Source organism: Dryobates pubescens, chromosome Z (genome assembly GCF_014839835.1).
Source record: "Dryobates pubescens isolate bDryPub1 chromosome Z, bDryPub1.pri, whole genome shotgun sequence".
NCBI lineage: Eukaryota > Metazoa > Chordata > Aves > Piciformes > Picidae > Dryobates > Dryobates pubescens.
In genome coordinates, this window is record NC_071657.1 from 26,919,989 (window position 1) to 26,947,539 (window position 27,551).

At 40.4% G+C, this 27,551-nt stretch overlaps 2 protein-coding genes across 4 annotated transcripts; one reads left to right on the top strand and one right to left on the bottom strand.

Moving 5' to 3' along the window:
- Positions 1-3,494: 3,494 nt before the first annotated feature.
- Positions 3,495-22,197, bottom strand: HNRNPK (heterogeneous nuclear ribonucleoprotein K). 3 transcript variants are annotated; one of them, XM_054178122.1, is made up of 16 exons: positions 22,107-22,144; positions 19,462-19,540; positions 19,276-19,355; positions 18,336-18,433; positions 16,915-16,971; positions 15,371-15,414; positions 14,410-14,482; positions 13,664-13,777; positions 12,640-12,768; positions 11,876-12,180; positions 11,487-11,541; positions 8,812-8,862; positions 5,492-5,513; positions 5,332-5,414; positions 4,676-4,845; positions 3,495-3,897 (listed from the first exon to the last, which is right to left on the bottom strand). In XM_054178122.1, exons 3-16 carry the CDS (start codon positions 19,322-19,324, stop codon positions 3,864-3,866), a joined length of 1,284 nt encoding a protein of 427 aa, XP_054034097.1. In that variant the 5' UTR covers positions 19,325-19,355; positions 19,462-19,540; positions 22,107-22,144; the 3' UTR covers positions 3,495-3,863. The 3 variants fall into 3 exon arrangements, with proteins under 3 accessions (XP_054034097.1, XP_054034096.1, XP_054034095.1); XM_054178121.1 differs by lacking the exons at positions 3,495-3,897; positions 4,676-4,845; positions 19,462-19,540 and having other exon boundaries at positions 5,338-5,513; positions 22,133-22,197; XM_054178120.1 differs by lacking the exons at positions 3,495-3,897; positions 4,676-4,845; positions 19,462-19,540; positions 22,107-22,144 and adding an exon at positions 21,837-21,917 and having other exon boundaries at positions 5,338-5,513.
- A 1,494-nt stretch (positions 22,198-23,691) lies between these two features.
- On the top strand, positions 23,692-25,588 carry RMI1 (RecQ mediated genome instability 1). Its single transcript, XM_054178262.1, has one exon. The coding sequence runs from the start codon at positions 23,708-23,710 to the stop codon at positions 25,577-25,579; it is 1,872 nt and encodes a 623-aa protein (XP_054034237.1). The 5' UTR covers positions 23,692-23,707; the 3' UTR covers positions 25,580-25,588.
- Positions 25,589-27,551: the final 1,963 nt, after the last annotated feature.

The following is a 27,551-nucleotide window of genomic DNA, read 5'->3' on the forward strand; positions in this document are numbered from 1 at the left end:
ACTGTGCGTGCTCAGTTTCTTCGTAAAGGAACTTTTCCGGCAGATACATACTATTGAAAAGACACAGAAGAGGCAAACAAAACTCATTTGCATGTCGATACCTATAGAGCTCCCCTACCGATTAAAAAAAAAAACAAAAAAAAAAAGGCAGCAAAACAAAGACAAATCCAAACAGCAAGAAAAACAAAGCCACCACTCACACTCATATGGAAGGCACACATTAAAGCAAGGCACCAGTGTTTTAGTTACATGTTGCCCCAAACCTTTGCCCTGGCTACAGATGTCTTCTGCTAACTTGCACACAGCTGTGATAAATAAAGATAGAGGAAGTAATTTTGCCTCAGCTAATTAAGGGTATAGGCGAGCAAGCGGGAAGAATGTGAAGATCCCGCCCCGAAGGTGGGAGCTGAGGACATTTCTGGCTGCGTCAGGTACTGATCCCCAGCAACAGGTGTAGTGGGTCTGGGACACTTGAGTTCAGAAGTTGAAGCATCCACTGATCCCTGAAGAGGCCACCACCAGACATGCAGTGACAGGAACCCCTGATGTGGGGCAGAGGTTCTTTGTTCTTGGATCCAGTCAGGATGTTGCGCAGGAAGGGGTCCTGTAACAATCACAGTATCACAGTATGACAGTATAACTAAGGTTGGAAGAGACCCCAAGAATCATCAAGTCCAACCTGTCTCAATAGACCTCACGACTAGACCATGGCACCAAGTGCCACGTCCAGTCTCCTCTTGAATACCTCCAGGGACGGTGACTCCACCACCTCCCTGGGCAGCACATTCCAATGACGAATGACTCGCTCAGTGAAGAACTTCCTCCTCACTTCGAGTCTAAACCTCCCCTGGCGCAGCTTGAGACTGTGTCCCCTTGTTCTGGTGCTGGTTGCCTGGGAGAAGAGACCAACTCCCTCCTGTCTACAATTACCTTTCAGGTAGTTGTAGAGGGCAATGAGGTCACCCCTGATCCTTCTCTTCTCCAGGCTAAACAATCCCAGATCCCTCAGCCTCTCCTCATAGGGCTTATGCTCAAGGCCTCTCACCAGCCTTGTTGCCCTTCTCTGAACACGTTCAAGTGTCTCTATGGCCTTCTTAAACTGAGGGGCCCAGAACTGGACACAGCACTCAAGGTGTGGCCTAACCAATGCAGAGCACAGGGGCACAATGACCTCCCTGCTCCTGCTGGCCACACTATTCCTAATACAGGCCAGGATGCCATTGGCCCTCTTGGCCACCTGGGCACACTGCTGGCTCATGTTTAGGCGGGTGTCAATCAGCACCCCCAGGTCCCTCTCTGTTTGGCAGCTCTCCAGCCACTCTGACCCCAGCCTGTAGCTCTGCATGGGGTTGCCGTGGCCAAAGTGCAGCACCCGGCACTTGGACTTGTTAAATGCCATCCCATTGGACTCTGCCCATCTGTCCAGTCGGTTGAGGTCCCTCTGCAGAGCCTTTCTGCCCTCTAACTGACCAACATCTGCTCCTAACTTGGTGTCATCTGCAAACTTGCTGATGATGGACTCAATCCCCTCATCCAGATCATCAATGAAGATATTAAAGAGGATGGGGCCCAGCACTGATCCCTGGGGGATGCCCCTAGTGACTGGCCGTCAGCTGGATGTGGCACCATTCACCACCACTCTCTGGGCTCAGCCCTCCAGCCAGTTCCTAACCCAGCAGAGTGCTGCTGTCCAATCCACGAGCTGACAGCCTAGCCAGCAGTTTGCTGTGGGGGACGGTGTCAAAGGCCTTGCTGAGGTCCAGGGCTGGTTACTAAAGCCCGCAGTGGGGGGAAGCACCCAGCACTGTAAATGAACCTTAACAGACTTTGCCCCTCAATGATTTTTTTTTTTTTTTTTTTTTAGGAGCAAGCTTGTTTCTCACACATCACCTCTTACTTGGAGATATTTATTTAGTTTAGCTGATGTGGAGTTAATTGTCCCCAGAGCATCTTTTGTAGCGCTGTTTTGCAGTGGTGCAGCTGGGTGTTGGTAACACACAAGCATTTTGGCTACTGCTGAGCCATGAACCCAGGCTGTGCTTTCCCAGCATTTCACCCACAACAGTAGGCAGAGGGATTTCCAAGATCTGGGACAAGAGGCAGGCCACCTGACCCAAACTGACCAATAGGTTATATTCCATACCCTATGACATCAGCTCAGATATAAAATCTAAGGGAAAGAAGAAAGTGTGAGGAGCATTTATTGATGGCATCTGTCCTCCAAAGCAACTGCTACATGTATTGAAGCCCTCCTTCCCGAGTGGCCAAACATCATCTGTTGATAGGAAGCAGAAAATAACATCTTTGTTTGCTCTTGCTTCCACACACAGACTTTGCTTTTCATCCCATTAACTTGCTTCTGTCTTAACTCATGGGCCTTCCTTAGTATTTTCCCTCTCCCGTCAAAGGAGGAGAACAATAGTGGGCTTTGGTGGGCATCTGGCCCTCAGCCAGGGCCAACCACCACAATAGGACAGTAATTACACCACAGCACTAAAAAAAACCCCAAACCCAAACAACAAACACCCACCAAACTGAAAACCAAACCCCTAAAAAACAGCAAAGAGAAATGCTTTACAACCCTGGGTGAAGTAAAAAACCAACACCAAAACAAAACACAGGAAAGGAATCCATGCTTTTTCTGGGCTCATCATATATCCACATGTGCAACACACTTTTGTATCTTTTGCATTTGTTTTTATTCAGGAAGTGAAATTAAACTTGTAAACTATAAATACAAATGCCAAGGTATTACATGAGATATCCAGAGGCTTTATATTTTTTAATTTTTTTTCCACAAAATTCCTATGTAATTCAACATACAATAGGGAAAACCAAGTTAAAGTTTTGCATACAATGAAAAACAAGTTACAGAGTTAGATACCATCAATTTGCTGATTTATAAGAATTTCTACCTCATACAAATGAAAGCTCAGAAAACAACTATAATTCAGTAATGGTACAGCAACTGTCATTTCTAACAGTGTTATCTGCACTAAGCAAGCTGTCTATAACCAGGTGTACTTTACCACTGTTTACTCAGTGACATCACAAAGTTTTTAAATATTTATATACTGTCACCAATATATATATGTACTGCAAAGAGGGCCAAACACTTGCAAAAGATGTCAGGTTTTACACATTTGCAGGAGTATTTTTGCCTTCTCCCCAAATATCAGTCTTTGCTTTCACACGATTTCTTTAATTTGTAAACATCCTCACATAACTCCATCTATGTTAAAGAAGCAGAAGAGCAAGCTTAACAGCAAATTTCATTTATGCGAAGGGGCAGGGGGAGGAGGGGAAGAGTATATCCATTTTGGACATTACCTTATGCAAATCTGAAGAAAAATAACCAGCAAGGATAGGTTCACTAAATTTATTTCAAAGTAATAAACTGTTTCCTATCATGAAAGAGCAGTACATTCTGCACACTACCCTCAAAGGGTGTCAGGGACACGTGGACTACCAGTGTCCTCCTCACTTCAAAAAAAAAAAGAGAGTGTACATAAAGCAGGGCATTCACAACAATTACAGAAAAACATTACGGTTTACCACCGACAGTGAACAAAAATTAAATCCACTCTCTCTGCTGCTGCTTCAAAATTCCCATGTTAGTCTCGTGCCCCCTTTCCCTCCCCCCGCCAGGTATTTGTAAGGAACTAAAACATGACATCTGGTGGACAGCAAATATTCCACTACACCTCAAATGCAGAACACCTATGAAGCAGAGGAATGTTGGCTTTTTAAACAGAAGCAGATTAAAAAAAAAAAGGTGCAGGACTCCTTCAGTTCTTCACTAGTCTTAGAAAAACTTTCCAGAATACTGCTTCACACTATAAAAAAGAAAAAATAATCTTGCATTAGAATCCTTCAACATCTGCATACTGCTTCACACTATAAAAGAAAAAGAAAAAAGCATGTATTAGAATGATGGACCATACATCTTGCATAAACATTCACAATTGACATTCTTAGACCAGACTAAATTATACATGTCTAATTATTTTAAATAAAAAAATATTAATGGCCATTAATTGTAGGTATATTAATATATTTTAGAGACATTTAAATATTAGTAATCTGAAGTCAAATATTCAAGTTAAAACACTGAAATCTCCTATGACCACCAACATGTTAATAAAACAAAACTAAACAAACTCAATCTGAAGCTGTTAATATTTGGCAAAAAAAAGACAAAATAATGTTAGCAACGTGTGAAATGCTGCATAACAGCACCAAATCGATTTCAACTTGTCCTGTAGAGGCATGGTCTGTGCCATATGGCAGACTGTGATTTGTTGTCAATTTTGTTATCTAAAAACAACAAAATCACTAGTCTTCCACACAGAACTAGGCCAACATTCACTGAAATCTTCTATATTTTCTACAGGCTCTATGTAATTTATTACAAGTATTTTTTTTTGCAGCAGTTTTCACCACAGAAATAAGAGGACTGCTTGGTTAAGGCATCTTCCAGCAATACTAGTTTTGAGGCTGTTGTCATTTTAATTAGCATGGAGGAAAGAATCAAGGCAAAACTACCTCTGGAGAAGTTAGGTTCAAATAGTTACTTAAAACCTGCCTTGTAAAAACTGCACCACAGAGAACAACTTTAGCCTGTACACATCAATCAGCTTGAAACTGACAGTAGGAACATGAAACTTTAACTTGCCTGTTCTGCAGTAAATACTGTGCATTTTGTATCTGGTCCTGTGTTCCCGTAATAGTTATTATCCGATCTTCTGAGCCTTCTAATGGTTCATCAATTTTGATCGAAGCTCCTGATTCATGACGTATTTGTTTGATTCTTTGTCCTCCCTTTCCAATAATAGATCCTGCCAACTAGGGGAGAAAGCAAAGCATTCAACTCCTGACACAAATTTCTAGAAATTTATTAAAATCACAGCAGTGTTTGAGTAGCTTCCACAAGTTTAGTTTTAAGAGCTGCAATGGAAGCTTACTTCTTTACAGCTTCAAAATATCCCTTGCAATGTTAGCTGTATGTGATCGTTTGAACCTACCACACTGTACAAACAGACATTGATTAGAAACTGGGAGAACCAGTTGCTCATTTGCAAAAAACAAACTGCACAGACCACCTCTATTACTGAATATTAACCATTAGTGAATTTGTTTAGTGTGTCTCTAAAGTGAAAAGAAAACAAACAATGGAAGACTAAACTTCAGGTGATTTCTAGAAAACACTTGATATGAGAAATACTTGTCAAACACCCTAAATACCTCTGATCTGTTTACATAATTTTAGAGAAGTTTGTGACTTTTTTAAATAAGAAAAAAAAAAGTTGAAAGCAAGTCAACTCTACTTACATCTTTGGGAATTGTTACTTGTGTTGTGATAATAGGTCCCCCAAGATCTCCGTATGTACCACGTCCCCCTGCATAAGGATAGTCTGATTTAAATGTATGCATCAAGTCCTTTAATAACCACATAATTAAGTACATGCAAAGGTTCTATATAAACACTTACCATATCCAGAGCCACCCTCAAACTGTATGAGAAAGGGGGGAAAAAAAAAAAAGTGAGTAGCCATGATTTATTAACACATTTTCATCCTAAGTGTCACACTGTTAACTTTGAGCCCATTTTATGTAAACATCTCAACCCCAACCTTACTATAAATACAACAGCATGGTGCTAACCAAAGGCATACTGAGGTAGAGGGCAGACCAGAAACAAAAAAGATGTGTGGGGAAGCATAACCGTACATAACTTTTATGGTAAAATATTTCAGTTTGCTTTTAAATAATCTTAAATGTTTGACTGTGATATTAAATAGGAACAACCAATGCAGAGTTAAGAAACTGCAGAGCAAGCAGCTATGAAATCTATGATCCAAGACTTTGGATTTAAGTTTTTGGCACTGGATTCCAACAAGTCTTTTGCTTCATTTATTTTTGTTAACAAGATGATCCACCTTTATCTGGATGATTCTTCTATGGGCTGTTCTGATTTGGGCCTTGCCAGCAGACAGACTTACATGTAAAATAATACATGTAGCTTCTCACCTACTCATTTTCTCTTCAAATCCTCCTTTCTAGTATGATTAAAGACTAGAAGTTTGCTCTCTCTGTAATTGTCTGTCCCCGTGGTTTCCTAAGGTAGAAAGTTTAATAACCTACAAACCTATCAGTTTCAACACCAAGTCTGACTGCTGTCATAGCTCTGGCCAGCACCTGATACAGCTGGGCTTGGTCCTTGCCAGTGCCCTGGGTGCACTTGGCACAGCACAGGTTCTCTGAGGAGACTGTGACTCCTTCTGTAATGGGGACAACAAATGAGATAAAGGACCCAGCTATACCAGTTAACCTAGCAGTCTCACCAGTTCAGCTGCTGCTAGGCAGCTCTTGATGATGCTTTACTCCTGACTCTCTGATTAAACTAACATTCAAATGAAAAGACCAGAGTACAACTTCATTAATGCTACCAATACAGCTCAGGAGACGTTCAAATCTCCAGTTTTAACACAAAAAATTTAATCCAGTGACTGTCAATTCTCCTATTTCTTCTATGTTTTCAAGAAAGAAACCTCAAAACCAACCAACAAAAAACCCCAAGCCCAAAGCTGTAAAGAGCTCTAGCACTTAACTCTGCTCATACTATGTCACATCACAACCCTTTGTACCTTAGAACAGATAATCATCACAGCTTCCTTCTGTTCTACTAAAATCACCATATACCAAATCCAAGTCTCCAGCAATAAGTACTGCTGGCCTCTGATTTTAAGATTTCTAGATCAGTAATGGAAATCAAGTGCTTCATTTCATCTAATACTTTCTAAGTGCACAAGACTCCATTTTTTTACTTCCCCAGAGACTCAAAGAACAAGCATGCACAGTTCTCTGGAATTCAACTTCTGGGTGACCAGTGGGGTGACCGGTATGAGAAGCATATGGGGCTGTACTTGTGCCAGTCAATACCACAGTTCTAGCCAATGCCAAAATGGACCCTTAACAGTCCTTAAAAGTGCTGCTTAAAGTCACTGGCAAAGCTGGTGGCACCTCTGTGATCCTTTGTACTAGCAGTGAGATTAGGAAGAGAAAAAAAGTGAAACTACCCTGCAGACACCACAGTAAAGATGTGAGAAAGAGGTGCTCAAGGCTCTGGAAAAAAGATTCCCCTGCAGCTCATATAGAGAACTGCCCTAAAGCAGATCATCACACTGCAGTCCACAGAGGACGTTATGCTTGGGTGGGAATGACCTGAAGGAAGCTGCAGTCTGTGGGGGCCGACACAAGTGGCAACACTTGACAGGACACATGGTCAATGGGGGTGCAAACTGAACCAGCTTGTTCCTGAAAGCACTGTACTCTATGAAGGTGATGCAGGCTGGAGCCATTCTTGAAGAACTGCTCTCTACTGGAAACATCCAGATTTGAACAGTTTGTTAATCACTGTACACTGTCAGAGAGACCCCACAATGGAGCAAGGAACAGCATGAGGAGTGAGGAACAGCTAAAGCCTGATGAACTGACTGCAATCCACCATTCCACATCCTTCCTGCACCACTCCTGATACAGGAGGAGAGCAGAAAATGAAGGAAGTAAGTTGACTCTGGGATGAAGAAGGGTGGGAGGGAAAGGGTGTTTTCAGTTTTCCTCTTTGTTTCTTGCCATGCTACTGTGTTTTTAAGTGTCAATAAATTAATCTTCCTCATGTCAACTCTGTTCTGCCCATGATGGTAATTATCAAGTGATCCCCTGTATTGTATCTTGAGTCATGAACTTTTCTGTCTTACTTTCTCCCCTCATCCTGCTAAGGAAGAGCAGTGAGAAAGCAGCAAGATGAGCACCGGGCAACCCACCAAGCTCAACCAATCAGAACTACTCTTTCACATTGTACTGCAACATTTTTCCCCCTAAATACTGTTTCAGACTACCTTTTTAGAAGATCAGAATGGAAGCTACTCGACCAAAGAGCTGAGCTTGTTCTCTGCTTCTAAGCAACCTATGTTGTTTAAACATGTTACTTAGTAGCGAAACCTAATGGAGCTTGTAGTAGAGTCCAAAATGCAAGAGAATCAAGGACTCAGCTTAAGGCTTAGCTCAGAGGCTGATGAGAGTAGCACAATGCAAACACACATAATCCTGTTATCTGTCTCAAGATCTCTTTTAGGACTAATTAGTGTTCAAGAACACTGATTTCCTTGATCATTTTTACCTCCCTAAACTACAGGACAGCAAATGACCTGGACAGCAGATGAGTTAAGCAATTACATTTGCTGTGTTCTTACAAGCCGAGTACAAACTTCTAATATTTAGCAGCACTTTGCCATCTTCTAGACAGCATGAGCACTTGATGAACCCCTTTGATTTCCTTTTCTTGAATCTATCAATTGTGCATTTCCAAGTGCATTGCCAAGTAAAGCAGAAGAGTTTATCCCCAAATATAAGCAAGAAGCTACTTTTAATACTTGATGTTTAAAACAGCAGAAAATACATTATGAAGTTAATACAAAATATATATCCTAAATCCTTGCACCTACAGTGCATTGGTTATGGAGAAAGTTACTATTCACAACACAAAAATGGGGGCGAGTATAGAAGAGGCAAAAAGAGGTTCAAGAAAGATCCTCTCTTTTTAGCTGTGCTGCTGCACACTTCCCTCTTTTCAACTACTGTACAGGACATGCTGTAAGATAAACTGCCAATAAATTCTGAGTCAGAAGGACAGCTTTATGATTTTCAACAGGTGCTAGTCAATACTGATTACAATCAGGATCAATAAATACAGATCAATGCAATCTGTTTAATTAAGCAGTCTTTACAGAAAAGGTTGAACACACTTACCAACTCTGGTGGTTGCATATCATCACAGGCATCCACATGACACTGCATCATCTTCCAGACGTAACACAATATGAGTAAAAGAGGAAACAAATGTCAAATAAGTCTATGTCACAGACTTACAAGTAACTTGGCAAGCAAACAGAATACATACTGGTACAGAAACATTTGTATTGCAACAAAGACTTAGGTCTTTACGACTTAAGACTACTTTCATGATTCACTCCATTTCAGTTTCATTTTGGGGGAACTGTAAGCAGTCGTAAAGAGGCTTCTTCTCTTACAAAGGTCAGGCAACTAGGGGTAAAGTTCCTTTTTTCTGTCTTTGAGAATACCTTCAAGTGCTATTTGATATCGAAATATTTTATTCCTGCCATGTGTTAGAAAACAAACGATTAATGAGTTTAAAACAAGTAATAGTGATTATCTCTACAATGACAGCTACTTAAGCAGGAAGAACACTGCTTCTTGTGTTCTACCAATTCATTTTCATTTACCTCATAAAGCAAATAACCAGACTAACAACCTACTTCTGCCTAACTGCTTCTGCTACCTTTTAAAAATGTGAAGTACAGCACTTCTTTCATTCAGTGTTATGCATTTTCAGCAATTGATGTACACACTGCAAGGAAAATTACATACATACTGGCAGAATAAGCCAGACAGCTTAACTTTAACATCAAATGCAAGAAAATGTGTAGCCCTTAACTGGTGTCGAATTCTTTTATCCTAATTTTCTCTGATTTTTAATAGGATGATCCAAGAGAGTGAAATGCTGTAACTTTACTTTCTTCTAGTATCTGCATGGATAAATAGAACAGTTGTCACACATTCTTCCTTTATTGATTTTTTAATGTGCTTCTTAATGCCACATCACTTAAACATGAAGAATGCTTTGTATTTTTAAGTGCATGTACTTAAGTTCTCATGTATCAATACATACACATATGTAAATGGAATAAAAAATTCCAAGAAGTAGCTGAAGAACACAAGCACATCAGAAGTTTGAAGACACTCAAAGAAGTCTGAGAAGTGACAGTCCATTTACCAGAACACATTCTGATTTAAATCTCTATTAACTCAGACTTTGGAATTGTTCACACCTTGACAATTTGAAAATTATCAGGTAATTACAGAAAGAGGTAAGGGGATAGTTACTTTATAGACTTGCCCACCATGTTTTCCACCCCTCACATTCATCTCTGTGAGTACTTGAAATAAAAACTGAGGATGAAGGAGTTAAATAAGAAACTTTATTATTATTATTTTTTTTTAAACTGTCAGAGCCCTTATGGTCCACAGGCATTTGATTTGGAGTAGGTACACAGTTACTTAGAATCATTCCTGTTGGAGAAGACTTCTAAGATCATCAAGCCCCACCCTAACCACTAAACTATATCCTGAAGTGCTTGTAGAAACCCAGGTCAACCTGACAGAAATCGGGCTAAGCAGAATCAAAATATATTTTCCATTCCAGCAGTAACAGAATAAAAATAGAACCCACTGCTGCCCAAAAGTCAAGCTAAGTAAGACCTGGCTCATCAAGATATTCAGTATACATGCCCTAGCATTGGCTTTATTAGTTGCAAATATAAGAGTATAAAAACTAAGCTCTGAAAACATGTAAAGACAAATAAGGAATATTCCAGTTTCTTAACATGTAGGCTAACATGGATAACACTTTGTTGTGTGAAATCTTTCCTTTTAGTATTTCTTTATAAGCAAGTAACATTCTTGCAATTACATACTTCCATTAACTTACACTCGCAATGAGGAAATGTGAAAATCCCATTTAGGTAGCCTATCCCATAGCACTTTCTCAACTTCTTGCTTTTCTATTCATTTAAAACAAACATAACAGTAAAAATCTTGTCTCAGCTGTCACTTTAAAAAAGGTGCCAACCAAAGCCGAAAGAGGAAAAGCAGCTTGCTACTACAGAGATTTACCTCTGGAACATGTGATTTCCCAGGAGGAAAACATCTAGTACAACAGTAAATGATTGCTGGGAAGTTTCACATAGAGGAGTATATTTAAGCCTTCCTTTTCAACTTCTGTATACTAGGAGAGACTTTTTTTTTCTCCTCAACAAGTATCAGAATTAACTTAGGATTCAACTCAGCAGTGGCCCTAGTACCAAAAAATATGGAGTGACAGTGGATTTTTGCAATGAAATCACCAAACAGTTAAGAACTGATTCAAAAGAACAACCACCTTCTAGCCTAACTAGAGCTTTTCACAGGTATTATTCTATAAACTGTATTATTCTATTTAAACTTATTTTTTTCCAACATCAGTATTAAGAATGCTTGTGCGAATCAAAGAATTTCAGAGAATGGCATTCTAATGTTTGTTTATCTGAAAAGCCTACCAATTCCCACTTCTGTCATCCTGACTAGAAAAAACTGAAAGACAATCAGTGCAAGAAAACCTGCAGGACAGAGCAGTTAAACTTTCAGTGTAATTTTTGGTGGCATAGAGGAAAGCAAGCAAGCAGTGTCTAAGATACCACATTACTCCCCAAACAGTCCTCCACATGGGACCACCTCTACAGACAAGATTTTATCACCAGAACCATGCCAGTCCCACACTTAAGTGCATGTGTTCAGCAACCACGTGTAGGTAGCTGGCATGTTAACTGTGCTTATGCGACAAAACAAGGCAAATTTTAAGCTCATACCATGCCATCGTAACGGTCTCCTGGTCTGCCCCTTCGGTCATAGGCCATGAGATCTCTAAAAATGGGGGGAGGGGGGAGGGAAGGGAAAAAAGGCAGTAGCACATGAATTCCTTTATAAACTACTTTAAATAGTCTAATTTAAATTTGCAATTTCATAGCTTATACAGCCTAACTTCAAACCACTCTAGTTTAAGTTTCAGCACTACTGACTATCGTCCCAGTAGACTACTGCAGTGAAGCAAGTAATTAAGTACCAGTACTTTTCAAAATACTCTGGTCTAATGCACACACAACCGTGCACAATTACTATCAACATGGAAGAGGAGAATATGATTTAGGAGACTGTACACAATGTGAGTTTTGTATAATGTATTTACATAGCAACTCACCCGCCACGAGGAGGTGGTGGAGGAGGAAGGGGAAGATTACGAGCTCTGCTGCCACCTCTACCACCACGACCTGGTGGAGGTGGTGGAGGTCCTCTGCGAGGGCTCATATCATCATAATCTCTTCTTGATGGAGGCATAGGTCGTCCACCACGACCAGGAGGCATTCGATCAAAACCTCCTCTTCCACGCATTGGAAAGCCTACTGGACGTCCCCTTCGATCATCGAACATTGTGAAGCCACCGTAGTCGTATGTTTCATCATAGAAATTGGGATCGTAAGGCTGGGCCCGTCCTTTTATTGGAGACTAAAACAAACAAAAAGACAATCCCCCAACCCAATTAGGACTACTACAATTGTCCATTAAGTCATTCATTTGTACATTCTTCAACTTCACTATGCTAGTAAGAAAGAGGAAATGGTGATCTGTTTCTTGTAAGCTTAACTACAATATTGAGAAACTGTCGTTACTTTATTAGTGGCTAATCAGTTTTGTCTCACTCTCTCTTTAATTTCTGCATCTTAATGTTTTATATGAAACATGAATAATGGTCCACTACTATCAAAAACTGCTTTCCTCTTCCATGAAGTGCACCCAATTACAGAAAAGGGAAATACTTTCAAAAGGTCGTAATGATTGCTTTATTACTAGGATAGCAGGAGGCACTAAATTCAAAACAGAAAGTGAAAGACCATTCTACACGTAAATAAATCTTGAAACATTCATGAATGACACTGAAAATAAAATTCATTTCATAAACATTACCTCAGAGATAAGATCCAAGATAATCTTAATACATTCAACAACTCTATCAGGTTTTCCGCCAATAAGAACTACTCTGTCAGTGGAATGAGGACAACACTCTTGGAAGAGCTTAATGGTTGTCTGAGTGTTCTGTTGAAGAAAAAAAAAAAACAAACCAGAGATTTTCTAAGTATTTTAAACAACTTCATAAACTCATTAAAATAATTTTACAAACAATCCAAACAAAAATTTCCCAGCCCTTTTAAAAGCATGCTTGCTTCTAACTTCTTGCAACAAGTTTCACTGTACTTAAGATCTGTCCTGACAGTTTTGTTGAAAAGGAAAAAAAAAATAAAATCACAATTTCTTTCTAAATTATGATTTATCTATGCTATCTAAATGTTAACAAAAGGACCACCTATCTGTTGGGACCTTAGAGGTGTACTAACCTTCACATGTCAAGAAAACATGCTTTGGATTTGAGACAGCAATACTGCTAGGATTACAGTTATCTTGCTGTTCTCAACTCACAATACCAGCTCATACCTGAACAGATCTGAAATTGCCTCTGACACAACGTCAAGGATGAATAGAAAACAGAGAGGCATTTTAAGTTCAGAAGGGCCATTAGTAAGAGTTTTCATAGTAAGAGTTTGTGAAGATGCATTTGCCCTAAACAATTTTGTATGTGTAACCACACTAATCTAATGCATACAGCAGTTCATTGTAGGACTGATGAATGTGATTATTTTTTTTTTTAGGAAGTAGAATGTCCTTTCTTCAATAACATTACTCTACACAGATACTGTTTCAAGCTTGACTAGAAGTTCCAGGTTCTACCACCACTAACTTTACTTCTGAATGCTTACAAGAAAGCTGCAACTCACAGATGTATTTCAGAACATCAAAATCATGCATCCATATGTTCTGGAGCAATTACTCTACAGAAGATACTTGCATCTGCCCTTTATGAACATAAAACACTGAACTGTTTATTGAAAAAAAAAAAAAAGAAGCAGATCTCTTAAGAATAAGAAACTAGTACCTCTCTGAGTTCTTTAATTTTAGCACCCTTGACACCTATAATTCCTCCTGCCAAACTTTGGTGAATGAGAAGTCTTAATTCGCAGTCAAAGTCACTGCCTTTGTAGTGTTGATACTGTAAGAAAGAAGGATACAAGACAAACAGTATTAGTCATACAAAATTTGAAATGTTCAGGAGTTGGTGAAGTTTATTCTCCAAACACAGAACCAAGATTGATTGCCAAGTTGTAATTCAGTGTTTTTTCTAACAGGGTCACAAATACTTAAGCACTTTACTTCAACATAAACTGATGTTAGATCAGTTTTCCTTATATATTACTGAAAAATGTATCAAACATTGTAACATTCTCACAAAGCCAACACAAAATACTACTTTAAATGGGGATGAAACAAGTCTGAAAGCAAGTACTTTGAAAAGGAGGAGGGTTGCTGAAAACCCTAATAAACACTGACTCTATCCTCTATGAAAAAAACAAAACCAACAACCAAAAGAAACCTCAAAAAGCCACAATCACAAAAAAAAAAAAAAACAACCTAAAGAAAACCCAAACAACTCATCACAAAAAAAGGCCCACAAGAAAAGGCAAAACAAAGTGCTAACATGTAATTTGAGAATCATCACTTTTCTTTAAATGTCTTTTTAAAATTCATTCCCTGTATTTAAAAAGCAGCAAATAATCTAGAACCATCTTGTTTCAAAGGCTAATCTTGCACGTCCAAAAGGAAAACAAACATCAAGAGACATACCTCTTCTAAAGTAGGGATAATCTTCTTCAGGATTTCTCCAATTGTCTCTATATCTGCGCTTATGCTCAAGATGCTGTTGGAGGCCATAATGCCAGACAATACAGTGAAGGTGGAAAAGAAGAAGTAAATTTTTTTAGTAAACATACACAAAATTCTAACCAGATTTACTACAGAGAAGAGCTTACAATACTCCCCATTTAAAGTACACCTGTTTGCTCAATTTACAACACATGCATCTTTGTTTATGCCCAATATATATGCATGATAAATTTAAGATTAGGTAGGCCTTGCAGAAAGAAAGACAGAACGGGCTTTTGGAAGGGCTCAGATTAAGTGGGCAAGAAACTGACGCAGAACTGAAAGTAGAAGTGAATATTCATGTTCCCCGCCACCACTAATTTAGGATACCCTCGCTATTACATAGGTAAAACTGGCACACCTTCTCACAGAAAAGTGGGGATATGCAAGTGGTGAACACTGTATCCAGAGTAAGGTTATGATACCAGTTAAGAAATCAGATCACTAATGGGTTCTCCAAGAAAACAAATACAAATGTAAGACAAAAAAAGACAAAACAAATGAGAAGTGAAGGGAAGTGAACCAGAGTTAGCATTTCATCAGAAATTAATTATGAACAGGCAATGTTGACAGGAGCAAGGTGGGCCACAAAGACAGAGCGAGAGTCTACTTTGAAACAATTTGATTTATAATGCAGCAAATATGCAACACTTGAAGCTGTGCTCCTTCCATTGAAATAAAATCAGTGGATTGTTTGGGTGGGCAACTCACGTAAAAGTTCAGTGACAAAAAGACTTAATGGGCAAAATAAGACAGAAAACTTGGAAAAAAAAAACAATACACCGTCTATAAGGGGATACTATTTAATTATATCAAAGGCAGGTAATAAAATACATTTCTCTCTTTCTAATCAGGCAGTGAGGCATAAACTGTTGGGACATACCGCTCGGGGCCACTGCTGTCTGGGACTGAAACACTGGCATTGTACTGCATTGGTCATTGGCGTTCGTGGATGTTGGCATTGGGCATGGGTATTCAATCAGAAGTTGTCAAGTATGGTACCCGTTTGGCAACGAGCACATTTTTGGGCATAGCCAACCAGGGTTTTCACATGGGCGTTCAGGGGCGGATGGGCCAACGTCATGGTGGGCAACGCAGGGGCAAGTCGATCCAGTACATGGGCAACGGAGATATATGGCCAAAAAAACAAGGAGAGGGAAAAGGGGGAAAAGCAATAAATTTTAATTTAATACAAACTATACTCATTACTCTCAATTAATGAAACAAGCTTAAGTTGTTCTGAAGACTAACACAATTACGGATTGCTACACCAGCTGTGGTTTAACAGTATGGATCTTAAAAATGAGTCACTTGATCTGACTAAACTACTTCTAACATATGATGTTTCAGTAGCAGGCTGGCTCATGAGGGTAGACACAAAACCTGTTGAGATCGCTATTATTAGAACCTCGGGAAGATTGGGAAAGTTAGTCTTCCAGACCGATCTAAATTATCTGGACTTAGGTGACGCATTAAGTTGGAAAAAAAAAAGGAAAGGAAAAAAAAAAGAAAAAACCACCACAAAAAACCATCCTATTAAAAAAAAAAAAAGAAAGAAAAAGACAACTAGCTGCCAACGTTAGTGAGCATATGTATGATTCCTGACCATTTCAACCTCAATTCTAGTTGCAGTAGTTTATGCACTTAGTTGGAACTGATTCGTAATGAGATACTGCCAAATCTTGTATTTAATAAGAGTCTTGATTGGAAAACTGTTGAAATTGTAGCTGATGTCAAGTACAGGAGTGTAAACAAATGGAATTTAAGAAGCGTTGCCAAGGTTTATAAATACACGTTATGCTGAGCATGTGCCTAATCACAAGAGTCAACCCCCTGTAAAATGTGAATAGGCAAGTCAGTAATGATTGTTTAAAACTGCTTCCAACTATAATTGAATAGAATTTTCTTTTGCTGTTCTATAGCCTTATTAAAATCAAGAAACCTTAACATCAATGCTTTTGAGATTTGTATGCAAGCTGTTGAAGAACAGATAGACTGGTTTGTTTTTTAAAGGAAGATACAGAATTCCTCTATCACTGGGTTAAGCCAGCCACCTGCAATAGTTCCAGTAGTATTATAATTGATTCACACAAATGGGAAATGGTACAATTAAGGGGTTTAAGCTTTGTCAGTATTTCTAATTAGGATGTTAACTCACATGAAGTATGTAATTTTGTGGAATTGTATTAAAAAGGGAAGAGATTTAATATAAACCTCCCCTGCCATGAGTCAAGTTGGGTTTTCATTAGAACAGAAATTTAAGAACTAAGTTACCTGCTCTAATAATCAGTAAAAATTACTTGTAACTAGACTATTGATGTCTAGAGTTGAATTGCTCCCATTTCTAGAAATGCAAGCTATCAAGCTTTTGATGTAGTGCTCTGAAAGAATTGGGTGTTAAATTAGTTCAAACACATATATACTCACGTCTGTACGAAGTGCCTTAATATTTTTGCCACCTTTTCCAATCACTGCTCCAGCATTCTGGAAAATAGTTTTCAGAAGTCACATTACAGCAACACAGCACAGACTGCATTTTCAAACTCCTCAAGACTAAGGTAAATCTGGTTTTGCATTATGCTGCTGGCCTTGGGGTGGAGGCATGCAAGCACTGGTTTTAAAAGGTTCTAATCAAATTGAAACAAACTGATACAGTTTGCCTATGAAAAAAAGTGGTCAAAAACTCTTACACTACTGAATTTAGAGAAGAGAAGGATATTCAGTTTCACAACTAGTATTTCAGTTCCAAATGTATGTTTCCAGGTAATTCTGCATGTGTTAAAGCCTCAACCTAGAAGTCTCAAGAAAATATACGGTATGAATACAATGCGGGTCAATTATTTCCCTCATTTATGGTAACTTCCCCTCCTCCCAAAAGGACTGTGCTTGCAAATTCCACTTTTGCACTCCAAACACTTGATAATTCAAAGTGCTGACTTTGGTTTTCATTTCTCTAACAACTGACTTCTCAGAGAAGTACATTCTGAAAATGGTTAAAGCCTGTATTAACAGCCACTAACTTGAAGTTTCTGAAATCAGCAAGAATAAACTGGCAGATAATCAAGGGTAACTGTTAAACTCTGCTTTTACCCAGTGATTACATGTGAAAGTATTATATATATATTTATATATATTATATATATATTTATATAAAGTGAATATTATATATTCACTTTACATGTGAAAGTATTACTATTAGCACACAATTATGCATTATGCTTAACGGTACGCAAAATATTTTGCAGTACCATGTGAAATGTGATGCAGAGGTACGGTAACATTCTGCCAGTACAAAAGACCAAGGTACTTCAGAAAGTACAAATCATTTCTAACAACTGGGAACACCAGAGGAAATTCATACATAACTGTTTACACTTGTCAACCAAACCACTGCAATCCCCACAGAAGCACTGCTACTGCAGTTCTTCACATTGATTATACATGTATATGAAAAAATTTTGTAAATCTGTTTGACAGTTACAAAAATCCTAAAGAACTTCGTCTTACTTCTTACACTTAATTCTACAATCGCCAGATGATTGTTCTCCAATCTGTTTCCTTTTGAAAGACTAATACACAGAAATTCCCTTAAAAATAACAACCTCTCATTTATTTTGCTGTTTTTATTCAGCAAGTCTATCTTCTAAAACTGCTGCTCTTCAGGGACCTACCCTTCAAAATAAACACTGAAAATAACTACATCACCAACACAAAACTGTTCATGCACATTGAGTTATTCCAAAAAAGTTATCTTGCGTTAAATAAAGTATATATTCTTTCAAAAATTCACTTTGCCACACTGCCTTATGCAATGCTGTAGCAAAACCATTAAAAATGAAAAAGCATACTTTGCTCTGAAGAAGGATGCGTAATTCAACCATCTCATCTGTGTTCCGAGATCTCTTGAAGGCCTGTTCTTCCTCCATATCTTCTGCTGGACGTTTGCCTGTAGAAAGGTCCATAGGGGAGAAACAAACATTCATTTAACTTGTGGAGCTGTAATAAAATGGAATACACGCCAAATTCATTCTCTGAATGAATACCTTATTTCCTATTAACCAAATGCTAATTACTGACATCTAGTCTTGAGCATCCACAGCAGAGAAACAGGTTTTTACTTCATCAGCTTACTTACTGATTAACCACTGAAAATCTATTAGAATCTATGACCTGTAGTTTACACCAGAATGCTTCACACAGCCAGCAAGAAATTTGCAACACATACTGATTAAAGCAGTGCAGCAACCTCCACTTGGTATTTATGATGTGCAATTGGGAAAAAGCCTTTCAGCAAAAAAGCTCTAAGTTACTATTTCAGTGTTAGACAAATTAAAATATCAGTTTAAATACTTTGTGCAAAAAAGCAGGATAAATGCCCCAACTTCTTTACTAATTATGCCCAAGAAGTTTTTCATTAAGCTCTTTTGAGGTGTTTCACACATTTATACTACTGCATGTAAAAACTGCAATACACAAAACGCAATTAATGGATATGCCTGACAATACTCGCTACTCATGCTTTCCATACAAATACCGAATACTTAACTATGAAGTATTTTCAAATCCTTTATCACAACTTTCAGCTGCTTATCCCATGTGTTAAGTATGCCAATAGAAAGATCGTGCATTATGCGCCAAAAGCATGTGTCCACTTTAAAAGCTTAAATGCAGCATGAAAAACTACTGCCGACAGTTAAAGCATTTTTTGTATTCTACATATGAAATATTTATAAACAATAAAATATAAAGAGATTCTCTCTTAGAAAAACAGTCCTTTAAAAAAATTACCATTTGTCTCTGTGTTAGTGAATGTCTCTTCCTGTTGTTCAGTCTCCATTGCCTTTTCTTCTTAGATGGGCAGGGAAAACCTGTTGAAGAACAAAAAATCTTGTACATCTATTTTGTGAAAAAACAAACAGTACACTGTGCTAATGAAAAAAAGGGCAAAAATAAATGCCTGCTTCTAAAACTTACCACTATTATATATCCTTGCAGAGAAAAAGTCAAGTGTTCTGGGCGTGATCAAAATCCAACAGCCTATGGCTTCAAGAGCCTATGAAAACAGCATACATCACTATTGACTGCTCATTTTCAGCTCATATTCTCACTACAGCCAAAAAACAGATGTTTGACCTGAGCTTTTGTTGCAAAGCTTTTCTTTATCAAATAGAAAGCAGACCCAGACCAAACACACTGCTAACAGGATATGAGAAGTCTGTAAACACAGATTAACTGTTACTGTCTGAATTACAGTTTTTAGGATACTTTTGGTTTACTTTTTAGAAGACTTTACATAACAAACTAATGTTAGTGTCCTATTACATTAATCATCAGCAATAGTCGTATAGACGCTACACTAATCTATTAGCAGGCATTTTAGCATGCCTTCCACTCAAGTTCAATAGAGGAAAAGACAAATTACAACTTCTAGCCACACGTGGGGGGGAAATAAAAATTACCACCCTCTGTAGTTACATATAATCCTCTGCACACACAAAACCAAGAAAGAGTATCAAAAGTAGCTGAATTTCTCTAGGATTTTCTGAAATAGGTATCTTGCCTGTGACCTGTTTCTGTTAAGCTGATTTTCAAATACTAAGTGATAGTGAAGAGAAATCTAGAAAAAAAAATACTGCAACTTATTCTCAAAACTGTTCCCACAGATAATCATATTTTATCCCACTGTATTTTATTAATTTCTATTGCCTCAACAAATGATATTCTCTCATTCTGGCAACCAGAAGGATCAAAAAAGCCCCAACAAACCAACCAACACAAAAAACAACAACGAGCTGCCTCTAACTTTTTTAATGCACTCTCAGCCAGCTGTTAATTTTTAATTGTTGCCTTGCTTGCTGTACAATCTAACAGCAGGCACTGCATTCCCAGCTCACACTCGTCTTTATAGGCACTTAATGTGAGCTGATGGACACGCACAGATTTAATTATCACAAAATCTCTGCCAGACGTTGCCAAAATGCTGTTAACGTGAGGGAACAGTTGGGAGAGGTCGAATAGATTTTCACACGGTTTAAACAGGCCTTTCGGACCTCAGTTATTCTATTTCCAACCATCCAAACAATTTTAGTACTACAGACGGTGAACTGTAAGTCACAATGTAGGGCACAGCCTCCTCTAGTCGCGTGTATTTACCCGCCTAGACAAACCTCCCCTAGTTGTCTGTATGTAAAGTGCTCTCAGTTACCGGCCTCTGCTGGGTAAATCGAGTTACAGGGATTAAATTTCGTGGTACTTTTTGTAAACACCGAAAGGATAAAGTGGCCACGAAAGGCAGGAGGTGGCACGAACTTCCACAAACATCGCGGAAAAGAACTAGGACACGCCAGTGCATCTCAGGCGCCGCTCCCTCCGGGCGTAGCGGCTCTTCCCGCTCGCCTCTCTGTAGCCGCTGACGCGAAGGGCGGCGAGCCCAACTGGCTCCCGGGCGGGAGAACGGCAGCATTACATAACTCCCCAAGGCCCAGCCTCACCTCCCCGGCAGCAGGGACCAGCAGAAATGGCGGCCGCTGTAATGGCGTCTGTCCGCTGCTAGGCGGAGTCGGGAGCGGAAAAGCCTCCACTACCACGCGGTCGCAGATTTGTCCCCCTCTGCCCAGGGAGACACAAAGGAGGCGCCCAGCAGTCCTAGCACCAGCACAACCGGAAAACTGGACAGCCTTGTCCCTAACGGAGATCGACAGCGACCGGTCCAGAAAGCGGCGGTAGCGACGCGGGGCGCTCCCTAATAGGCCTCCTGCGGCCACCTCCATACAGGCCGCGGCCGACACTACCCTACCCTCCACCCGCCGTAATTCCCGATAATTTGCCCCGGGCACAGAATTACCAAGGGCAGGCGCAGTAACCCAGCTTTTGCAGCTCCCCCACCCTCAAAGAGAATCCGACAGCGCTGCCGGCCTTCATCGCGCCACGCTGGCTGGGCCACATTGTTCATGGCCGCGCAGGGGCACCTTTCTAGCTTTCCCCACGTGCTGGGGAGGGCGGGGGGAGTAGGGTGCCTTTGGGCCTGCAGACTGCCCTCAGCCGTCTGAAGGAACTCTCCCTCACCATCAGCGAAACGGCGATACCCCAGTCTCCTCCAGGCAACCCTCGCCCACTTCTCGACCATCCCCGAAAACCCATATAAGTCCTGGGGCGCGACAGCTCCCGGAGATTGAGGCCCCGTGACAGGGGGTAGACACTGGCTTCCTGCACCGCTGTGTCACGTAACGGCACCGAAAAGGGCACGATGGAAACTCGGCCCAATCTGGCCTTTACGTCCCCTTCCCCCGGCGCGCCCGCAGCGCCCCCTCCTCGCCGGCCCCGGTTACACGCCGCCACAGACTGCATACCTGCACCCACCTCCGGCCCCGCCGCGTACGGGAGAGAAAAGGTAGCAGCCCCCACCAGCAACGCTCACATTCACCAGCACCGCCAGGCGATTGGTCCTGCCCCCTCCCCCCTGCCCGGGCCCGCCAACGCACTATTGGATAAGGCTGCTGTCCATCAAGAATCGGAGGCGGGCCCCTTCCGCCCCGCCCTCCGTGAAGGCGAAAATGAGCCAGGTCCGGCACCAAGAGGAAGAGAGGCTGATCTGCCGCACCACCCGCTGCCCTGCGTACCGTTGCTCCACGGTCGGTCCCTTTCGCTGTCCAGTGGGAGTGGCGACGGAGAGGTACAGAGCGGAGCAGCAAAGAATAGCGACCGCCACCACGACCGCCACCACGCCAGAGAAAATGGCGTCTGCGAAAACCCCGCCTTGTGCTCGCCGCCCGGCGTCGGTGGGGGCGGGTGGTGGTGGGGGAAACGGAGGGAGTGGTTCTCGCGATGCTTAAAAGCGCGCGCGACGCATGATGCCTATTGGCTGCTGAGGCGCGCGGTGTTTTTGGGGAGCTGTGCATGAGAGCGCGCGCGCGCTGCCCGCTTTTGCCCCCTCCCCGGTCTCAGCTCTAGGTGATAGAAACCGGGGTCACCTCTCGGTGCCGCCTGCGCTCTTCGGTAAGTGCTGGTGGCTCAACTGGGGCGGGGGGGGTGGGGGTGGGAAGGGAAGCTCTTGAGCTCCTCTGAGGGGCTGTGGGGCGCTATTCCCTTCCACCTCCCTCAGTCAGCTCCCCTCCGCGCCCGTGAGGGCCCTGGCCCGAAGAGGCAGCGCTACGCAAGTGGCAGGCTGGACCTGTACTTCGGTTAACTAACTGCGCAATGCCTTCTGGGGTGGAGCTTCGGGGAGAACTTGGCGCCAAAGACGGTTGTTTTTGCACGTTACAGTGGCAAAAAAAATCTCCATAAACTTAAAGTTGCCTCACCTTGAGTACTGTGTACAGTGCTGGGGTCCACGATTTAAGAGGGTGTTAAGCCCAGAAAAAGGCAGCAAAGCTGGTCGGAGGGCTGGAAGGCATGCTCTGTGAGGAGCTGCTGAGGAGTTTGGGTTCACCTAGTTTGGGGAAAAAAGAGACTAAGGGGTGACCTCATTGCACTCTATAGGTTCCTGAGGAGAGGAGGTGGAGAGGGAGCTGCTGATCTCTCCTAGGGATCTAGTGATAGGGCACACGGCAACAGTCAAATCTGTGACAGGAGAACTTTAAAGTGGAGTTTAGAATGAATTTCTTTACAGAGAAGGTGATTAAACATTGGAACAGGCTTGCTAGAGAGGTGGTTGGTGCTGCAAGCATTGCAGAAGTTGCCCCTGTGGTACAAATGATGATAGATCCTCAGCTTGATTGCTACAGATGGAGTCTCTTCTGTTTATAACAGTGCTGATGAAAAAGGAGAGTAATTTCTCAGGTTGGTTTATAAAGTAATCGGTATTAATAAGAGCACCCACAGAATGAAAAAAAAAAAACACAACTATGTTTGATTTTGTTTTGCCCACTCATCTTTTCATCCATAATTGTAAAAGGATTTCAGTTACAGGTTTATAATTAAATCAATACAAAGTCCCAGAGCAGGGTTGCTTGTAGAAGTTTCCAAACTTTCTTGATGCCCTGTGGTGAGTAAAGAGCACATCCTTTTTATGCTGATTAAAATACATGTTCATTTTTAATATTCGTACAACTGTTTTTAATTTAAATTGCTTTGATGTTGTTACACTTGGAATAGTGGGACTTTGAATGAGGGCAAATTTCTGTATAATATGAACAAGAAACTTGTCATAACTTTTGCTGTTGTTAGAAGAGTAAGTATGTCTGTTTGGTATTTCTTCCAGGGAACACACTCTTGAAAGAAAATGTCTACATTTAACATTGCAGGAAGAGTGGAAGCTTGGTTGTTGTCCACATGGCATGTTAAAGTTCCTTTGACATGGCTGGAAGCATGTATTAGTTGGATCCAGGAAGAGAACAGAGGTACTAACTTAAGACAAGATCAGATTAACAGGCAGGTGTTTGAGCAATGGCTTCTTACTGATCTGAGAGATTTGGAATATCCTGTTTTGCCGGACTGCATCTTAGGCTCTCCCAAAGGGGAACTGTCAGGTTTCTACTCCATACAGATTGATTCACTGGTTGATGTCAGCCAGCCAGCATATTCCCAGTTGCAAAAACTAAGAGGGAAAAATACCATAAATGAAGAAGTAACAGCCAGTACTCAGACATTCAAGAAGCCCTGGGAAACAAAGCCTACTCGAATGCTGATGCTGCAACTAACTGATGGCATACATCAAGTCCAGGGCATGGAGTATCAGCCGGTGCCCATCCTCCACTGTAATCTTCCTCCTGGAACAAAAATCACCATACAGGGTAATATTGCATATCGTCTTGGTGTTCTGCTGCTGAAATCAGAAAATGTGAAGCTGTTGGGGGGTGAAGTGGATGCTCTTCTGGAGGAGTATTCTCAGGAAAGGGTTCTTGCTAGATTAATTGGAGAAACTGAAAACCTTAATTCTGTTGGACAAGCATCTCATAACCAAATTATTTCAAGGTCTTTGAATGAGTTAGAACAAACTCTAGGCCCTTCAGATGAAGAGCTTTTAGCTAGTCTTGAGGAAAATAATGAATTTACTTTAAACAATGAAGCATCTTTAGAAAGTGGATACTGCACTGGAGGCAACAATTTTAATACAGCCTCAGGTTCAACAGATGCACACAATGGGAATGTTTTTCAACGAGAATCTAGAAGTCCTTTGCCTCGTTCAGTTCAACAAGTCTCACCTCCTATAGAATATGCCGATGGCTGTTTAAATGACTTTCCTTTAGAAGATGACTTTCTTCTGGAAGAAGAGATGCAAAAAGAGCTGGAAGAAGTGAAATCAGTGGTCATGAACAGAAATCTAGTTACTGAGAGGTTTTCACATACATTTAAAAACTCCTGTAATTCATCCTTAAATGGCACTTGTGAAACCAGTAATACAAATGAAAGAGCTGAGCCCGTAGAAACTACCCTCAAGCAAAAGACTTTTGGAAGAACAGTATTTAGTGGAGATGGAAATAGTGTGAGTAGCTTCTCACAGCACAGGAGTGGACATCAAATCTGCAGTTCTGCAGATTGTTCTTTGGAAAATCCTCCTAAAGAAATACAGAATGATACAGACCTAGATGAGAGTAGAGGTAAATCCCAGGACAATTCAGACAGCAGGCTGTTGAATTCTGTACTTTTTTCAAAAACAGATCCAGGAGCAGATCAGCAGAAGCATGATTCACAGACCTTTCCCTGCAGAGCAGCAGAGGCACTTTCGGACTTAGATTCTCCCCCTTTCACCTATATTTCCCTTCTCTTTGCAAAAAAGCCAGAAACTGTTACAAAGTTGAAAGTTAAGTGTTTTATTGTTACTCTCACTAGTAACCTTACAAGCACTAATGGATCCTGGGGTATAAAGGCAAAAATTTCAGATGGTTCTGCTTACCTTGAAGTAGATTTTGCCAGTGATATTCTAACAAGTTTGATTGGCTTTTCAGTGTCTGAAATGAATAAGCTGAGGAAGGATCCAGCTTCACATCTGAAGCTTAAGGATGGTTTAGTGAAATGTCAAAAACAACTGATAGATCTTTGTTGTTTGATGACTATAGAGTTTAACCCGCTTCAGTCTAAAGCCACTGTATTAAATCTCCAGAACGCTGATGCAAAGCATTTAGAACAACTGAAGAAACGTTTAAATACATAATATGTAGAAACTGATACACTCTGTTTTAGGAGATGTTTAAGTCATTTTTCCCTTGGGGAACTCTTGAAAGTTAAGTTTTCAAGTTAAGTGGTATGCCTTCTCTGTTACCAGGAAAAACAATGGAAAAATGAGAGGGGAATGGATGATGTGTTGCGGTGAAGCTTTGTTTCTTGTGGTGACAGTAGTGCAATAAGCTTTCAAATATTTCTGTTTTCATTTAAAATATGTATATTTTTCATTCTTCAAAATCCTCATTGTCCTTGACTGGTGACATACAGTAGCAGAATTTGTCAGGAAGTGGATAATACCAAACAAACCATCTTGTACTTTTTCAAGGATGATTACTTACCTGATTTTTTAAAAGTAAGCTGTAGGAGACTACAAGTCTTTTCTTGGAGGAAAATGGAGTAAATGTAAATGCATTTAAACAATAATTATTCAGTCCCTTTTGACTGCTAACCTGGAAACTAACATATATTCAGTGTGCAAGAGCCTGAAATGTAGAGAAATGAAAGATCTTTCTATAAATGTTCAGATGTAGGGGAGGAAAAAACCAAATTCTATACATAAGTGAGCTAAAAATCTGTATGTTTTTTAGAATCAATCAAACAAAGACCAAGTTTTTTAATGTTTTATTAACAGGAAGGAATGTTTATACCATGGAGAGTCTGTTTTTGTCATGTTAGCATTATAGTTTTGAACCCACAGGCAACTTTATTCATTAGCTCTCATGTTTACTTAATCTGTCTCAAATACTTGTGCTTCAAACCTGTCATATATGTGTATTTATTATTTACTATGTCTTAATTTTGCTTTTAAAAATGTATTTATTAATTTTTGCTTACAGAATGTATAAAAATACTAAAGTTTTTATTTAAGCTGTGGTAGAAGATGTTTGGTGACTTAACAAGGGGTGTATTTTTCTTTTAGAGTGTGTGGAGTATCACAAATGGTTCTTTGTTCTTACTTCTGTCCATCCTTTTCCCTCATCTTGTGATTATTTTTTTTTGCCCCTTTAAAATTAGAAGAATTAAAATTCTGCCAGGGGTGAGAGACCAGTGACAGGAGAAGTCTGCACAGTGTTTGCAAAAAAATGTAAAATTTGTGTCTAGGAGAGGGATTTTTCAATTGGACTGTCAGTGTTCTTTTTCAGAGCCTTTCTTTCTCTGAAGCATGTCTGTTAGACTATTGCAAACTGCTATGAGAGACGATCAGTATTGCACTACTGCCCCATACCCACTGAAACACATCCTTTGAGACTCCCAAGTAACCAAAGGAAAACTAGAGGCATTTGCTAAGTAAGGTAAAAACTTAGTAAGGTGGGAGAGGGGGAATAAAAAGTTCTATACAGAAAGAGTGATTGCACATTGGAATGGGCTGCCTGGGGAGGTGGTGGAGTCGCCATCACTGGAGGTTTTCAGGAGGAGACTTGATGGGGTGCTTGGTGCCGTGGGTTAGTTTGGGTGGTGTTTGATTGGTTGATAGGTTGGACGCGGTGATCTTGAAGGTCTCTTCCAACCTGGTTTATTCTATGTATTCTATGTAAGTTGTGAACTTTATACTTGATTTTACACAGTTTAGAACTGCTTGTGTGTCCCCTTCCTTCCTCTCCTCCCTTTGCCCATTCTCAGGAGAACCTGAGCAAGCCTTAACACTCTGAGATGTTGTTGAAAATTTTGGCCTTGACATATAAAAGGATAGGATTCCTTGAAGTTCAAACTAAACAAATGCACAGATTTCATTTTACTCATGCAAAGAAAGAGGAATGTCATTCAAAGCACAGAATCAAATTAAGTGTTTGTTTCAGGTCACACCTGTCCCTCTTTAAGCATTTATGTATAAGATTTAGTCATCTCTGCTAAAGAAAGTTCATATGTCTTCAATCCTTTGTCTCCCTGATCTCAGCACTCGCCTTAAAGACACCATTATTTATCTGATTTTTCCTTCTCCCCCTACTCTTGTTTTCAGGATG

What these genes read in the sequence shown, in the direction of transcription:
- HNRNPK (XM_054178122.1), bottom strand. Translation starts at nt 19,324, where the DNA reads ATGGAGACTGAACAACAGGAAGAGACATTCACTAACACAGAGACAAAT. An exon ending in CCACCACCTCCTCGTGGCGG is followed by an intron (nt 11,542 to 11,875) that starts GTGAGTTGCTAT and finishes CCCCATTTTTAG; the next exon opens with AGATCTCATGGCCTATGACC. An exon ending in CAGTATTTACTGCAGAACAG is followed by an intron (nt 3,898 to 4,675) that starts GCAAGTTAAAGT and finishes TTTCTTTTATAG; the next exon opens with TGTGAAGCAGTATGCAGATG.
- RMI1 (XM_054178262.1), top strand. Translation starts at nt 23,708, where the DNA reads ATGTCTACATTTAACATTGCAGGAAGAGTGGAAGCTTGGTTGTTGTCC.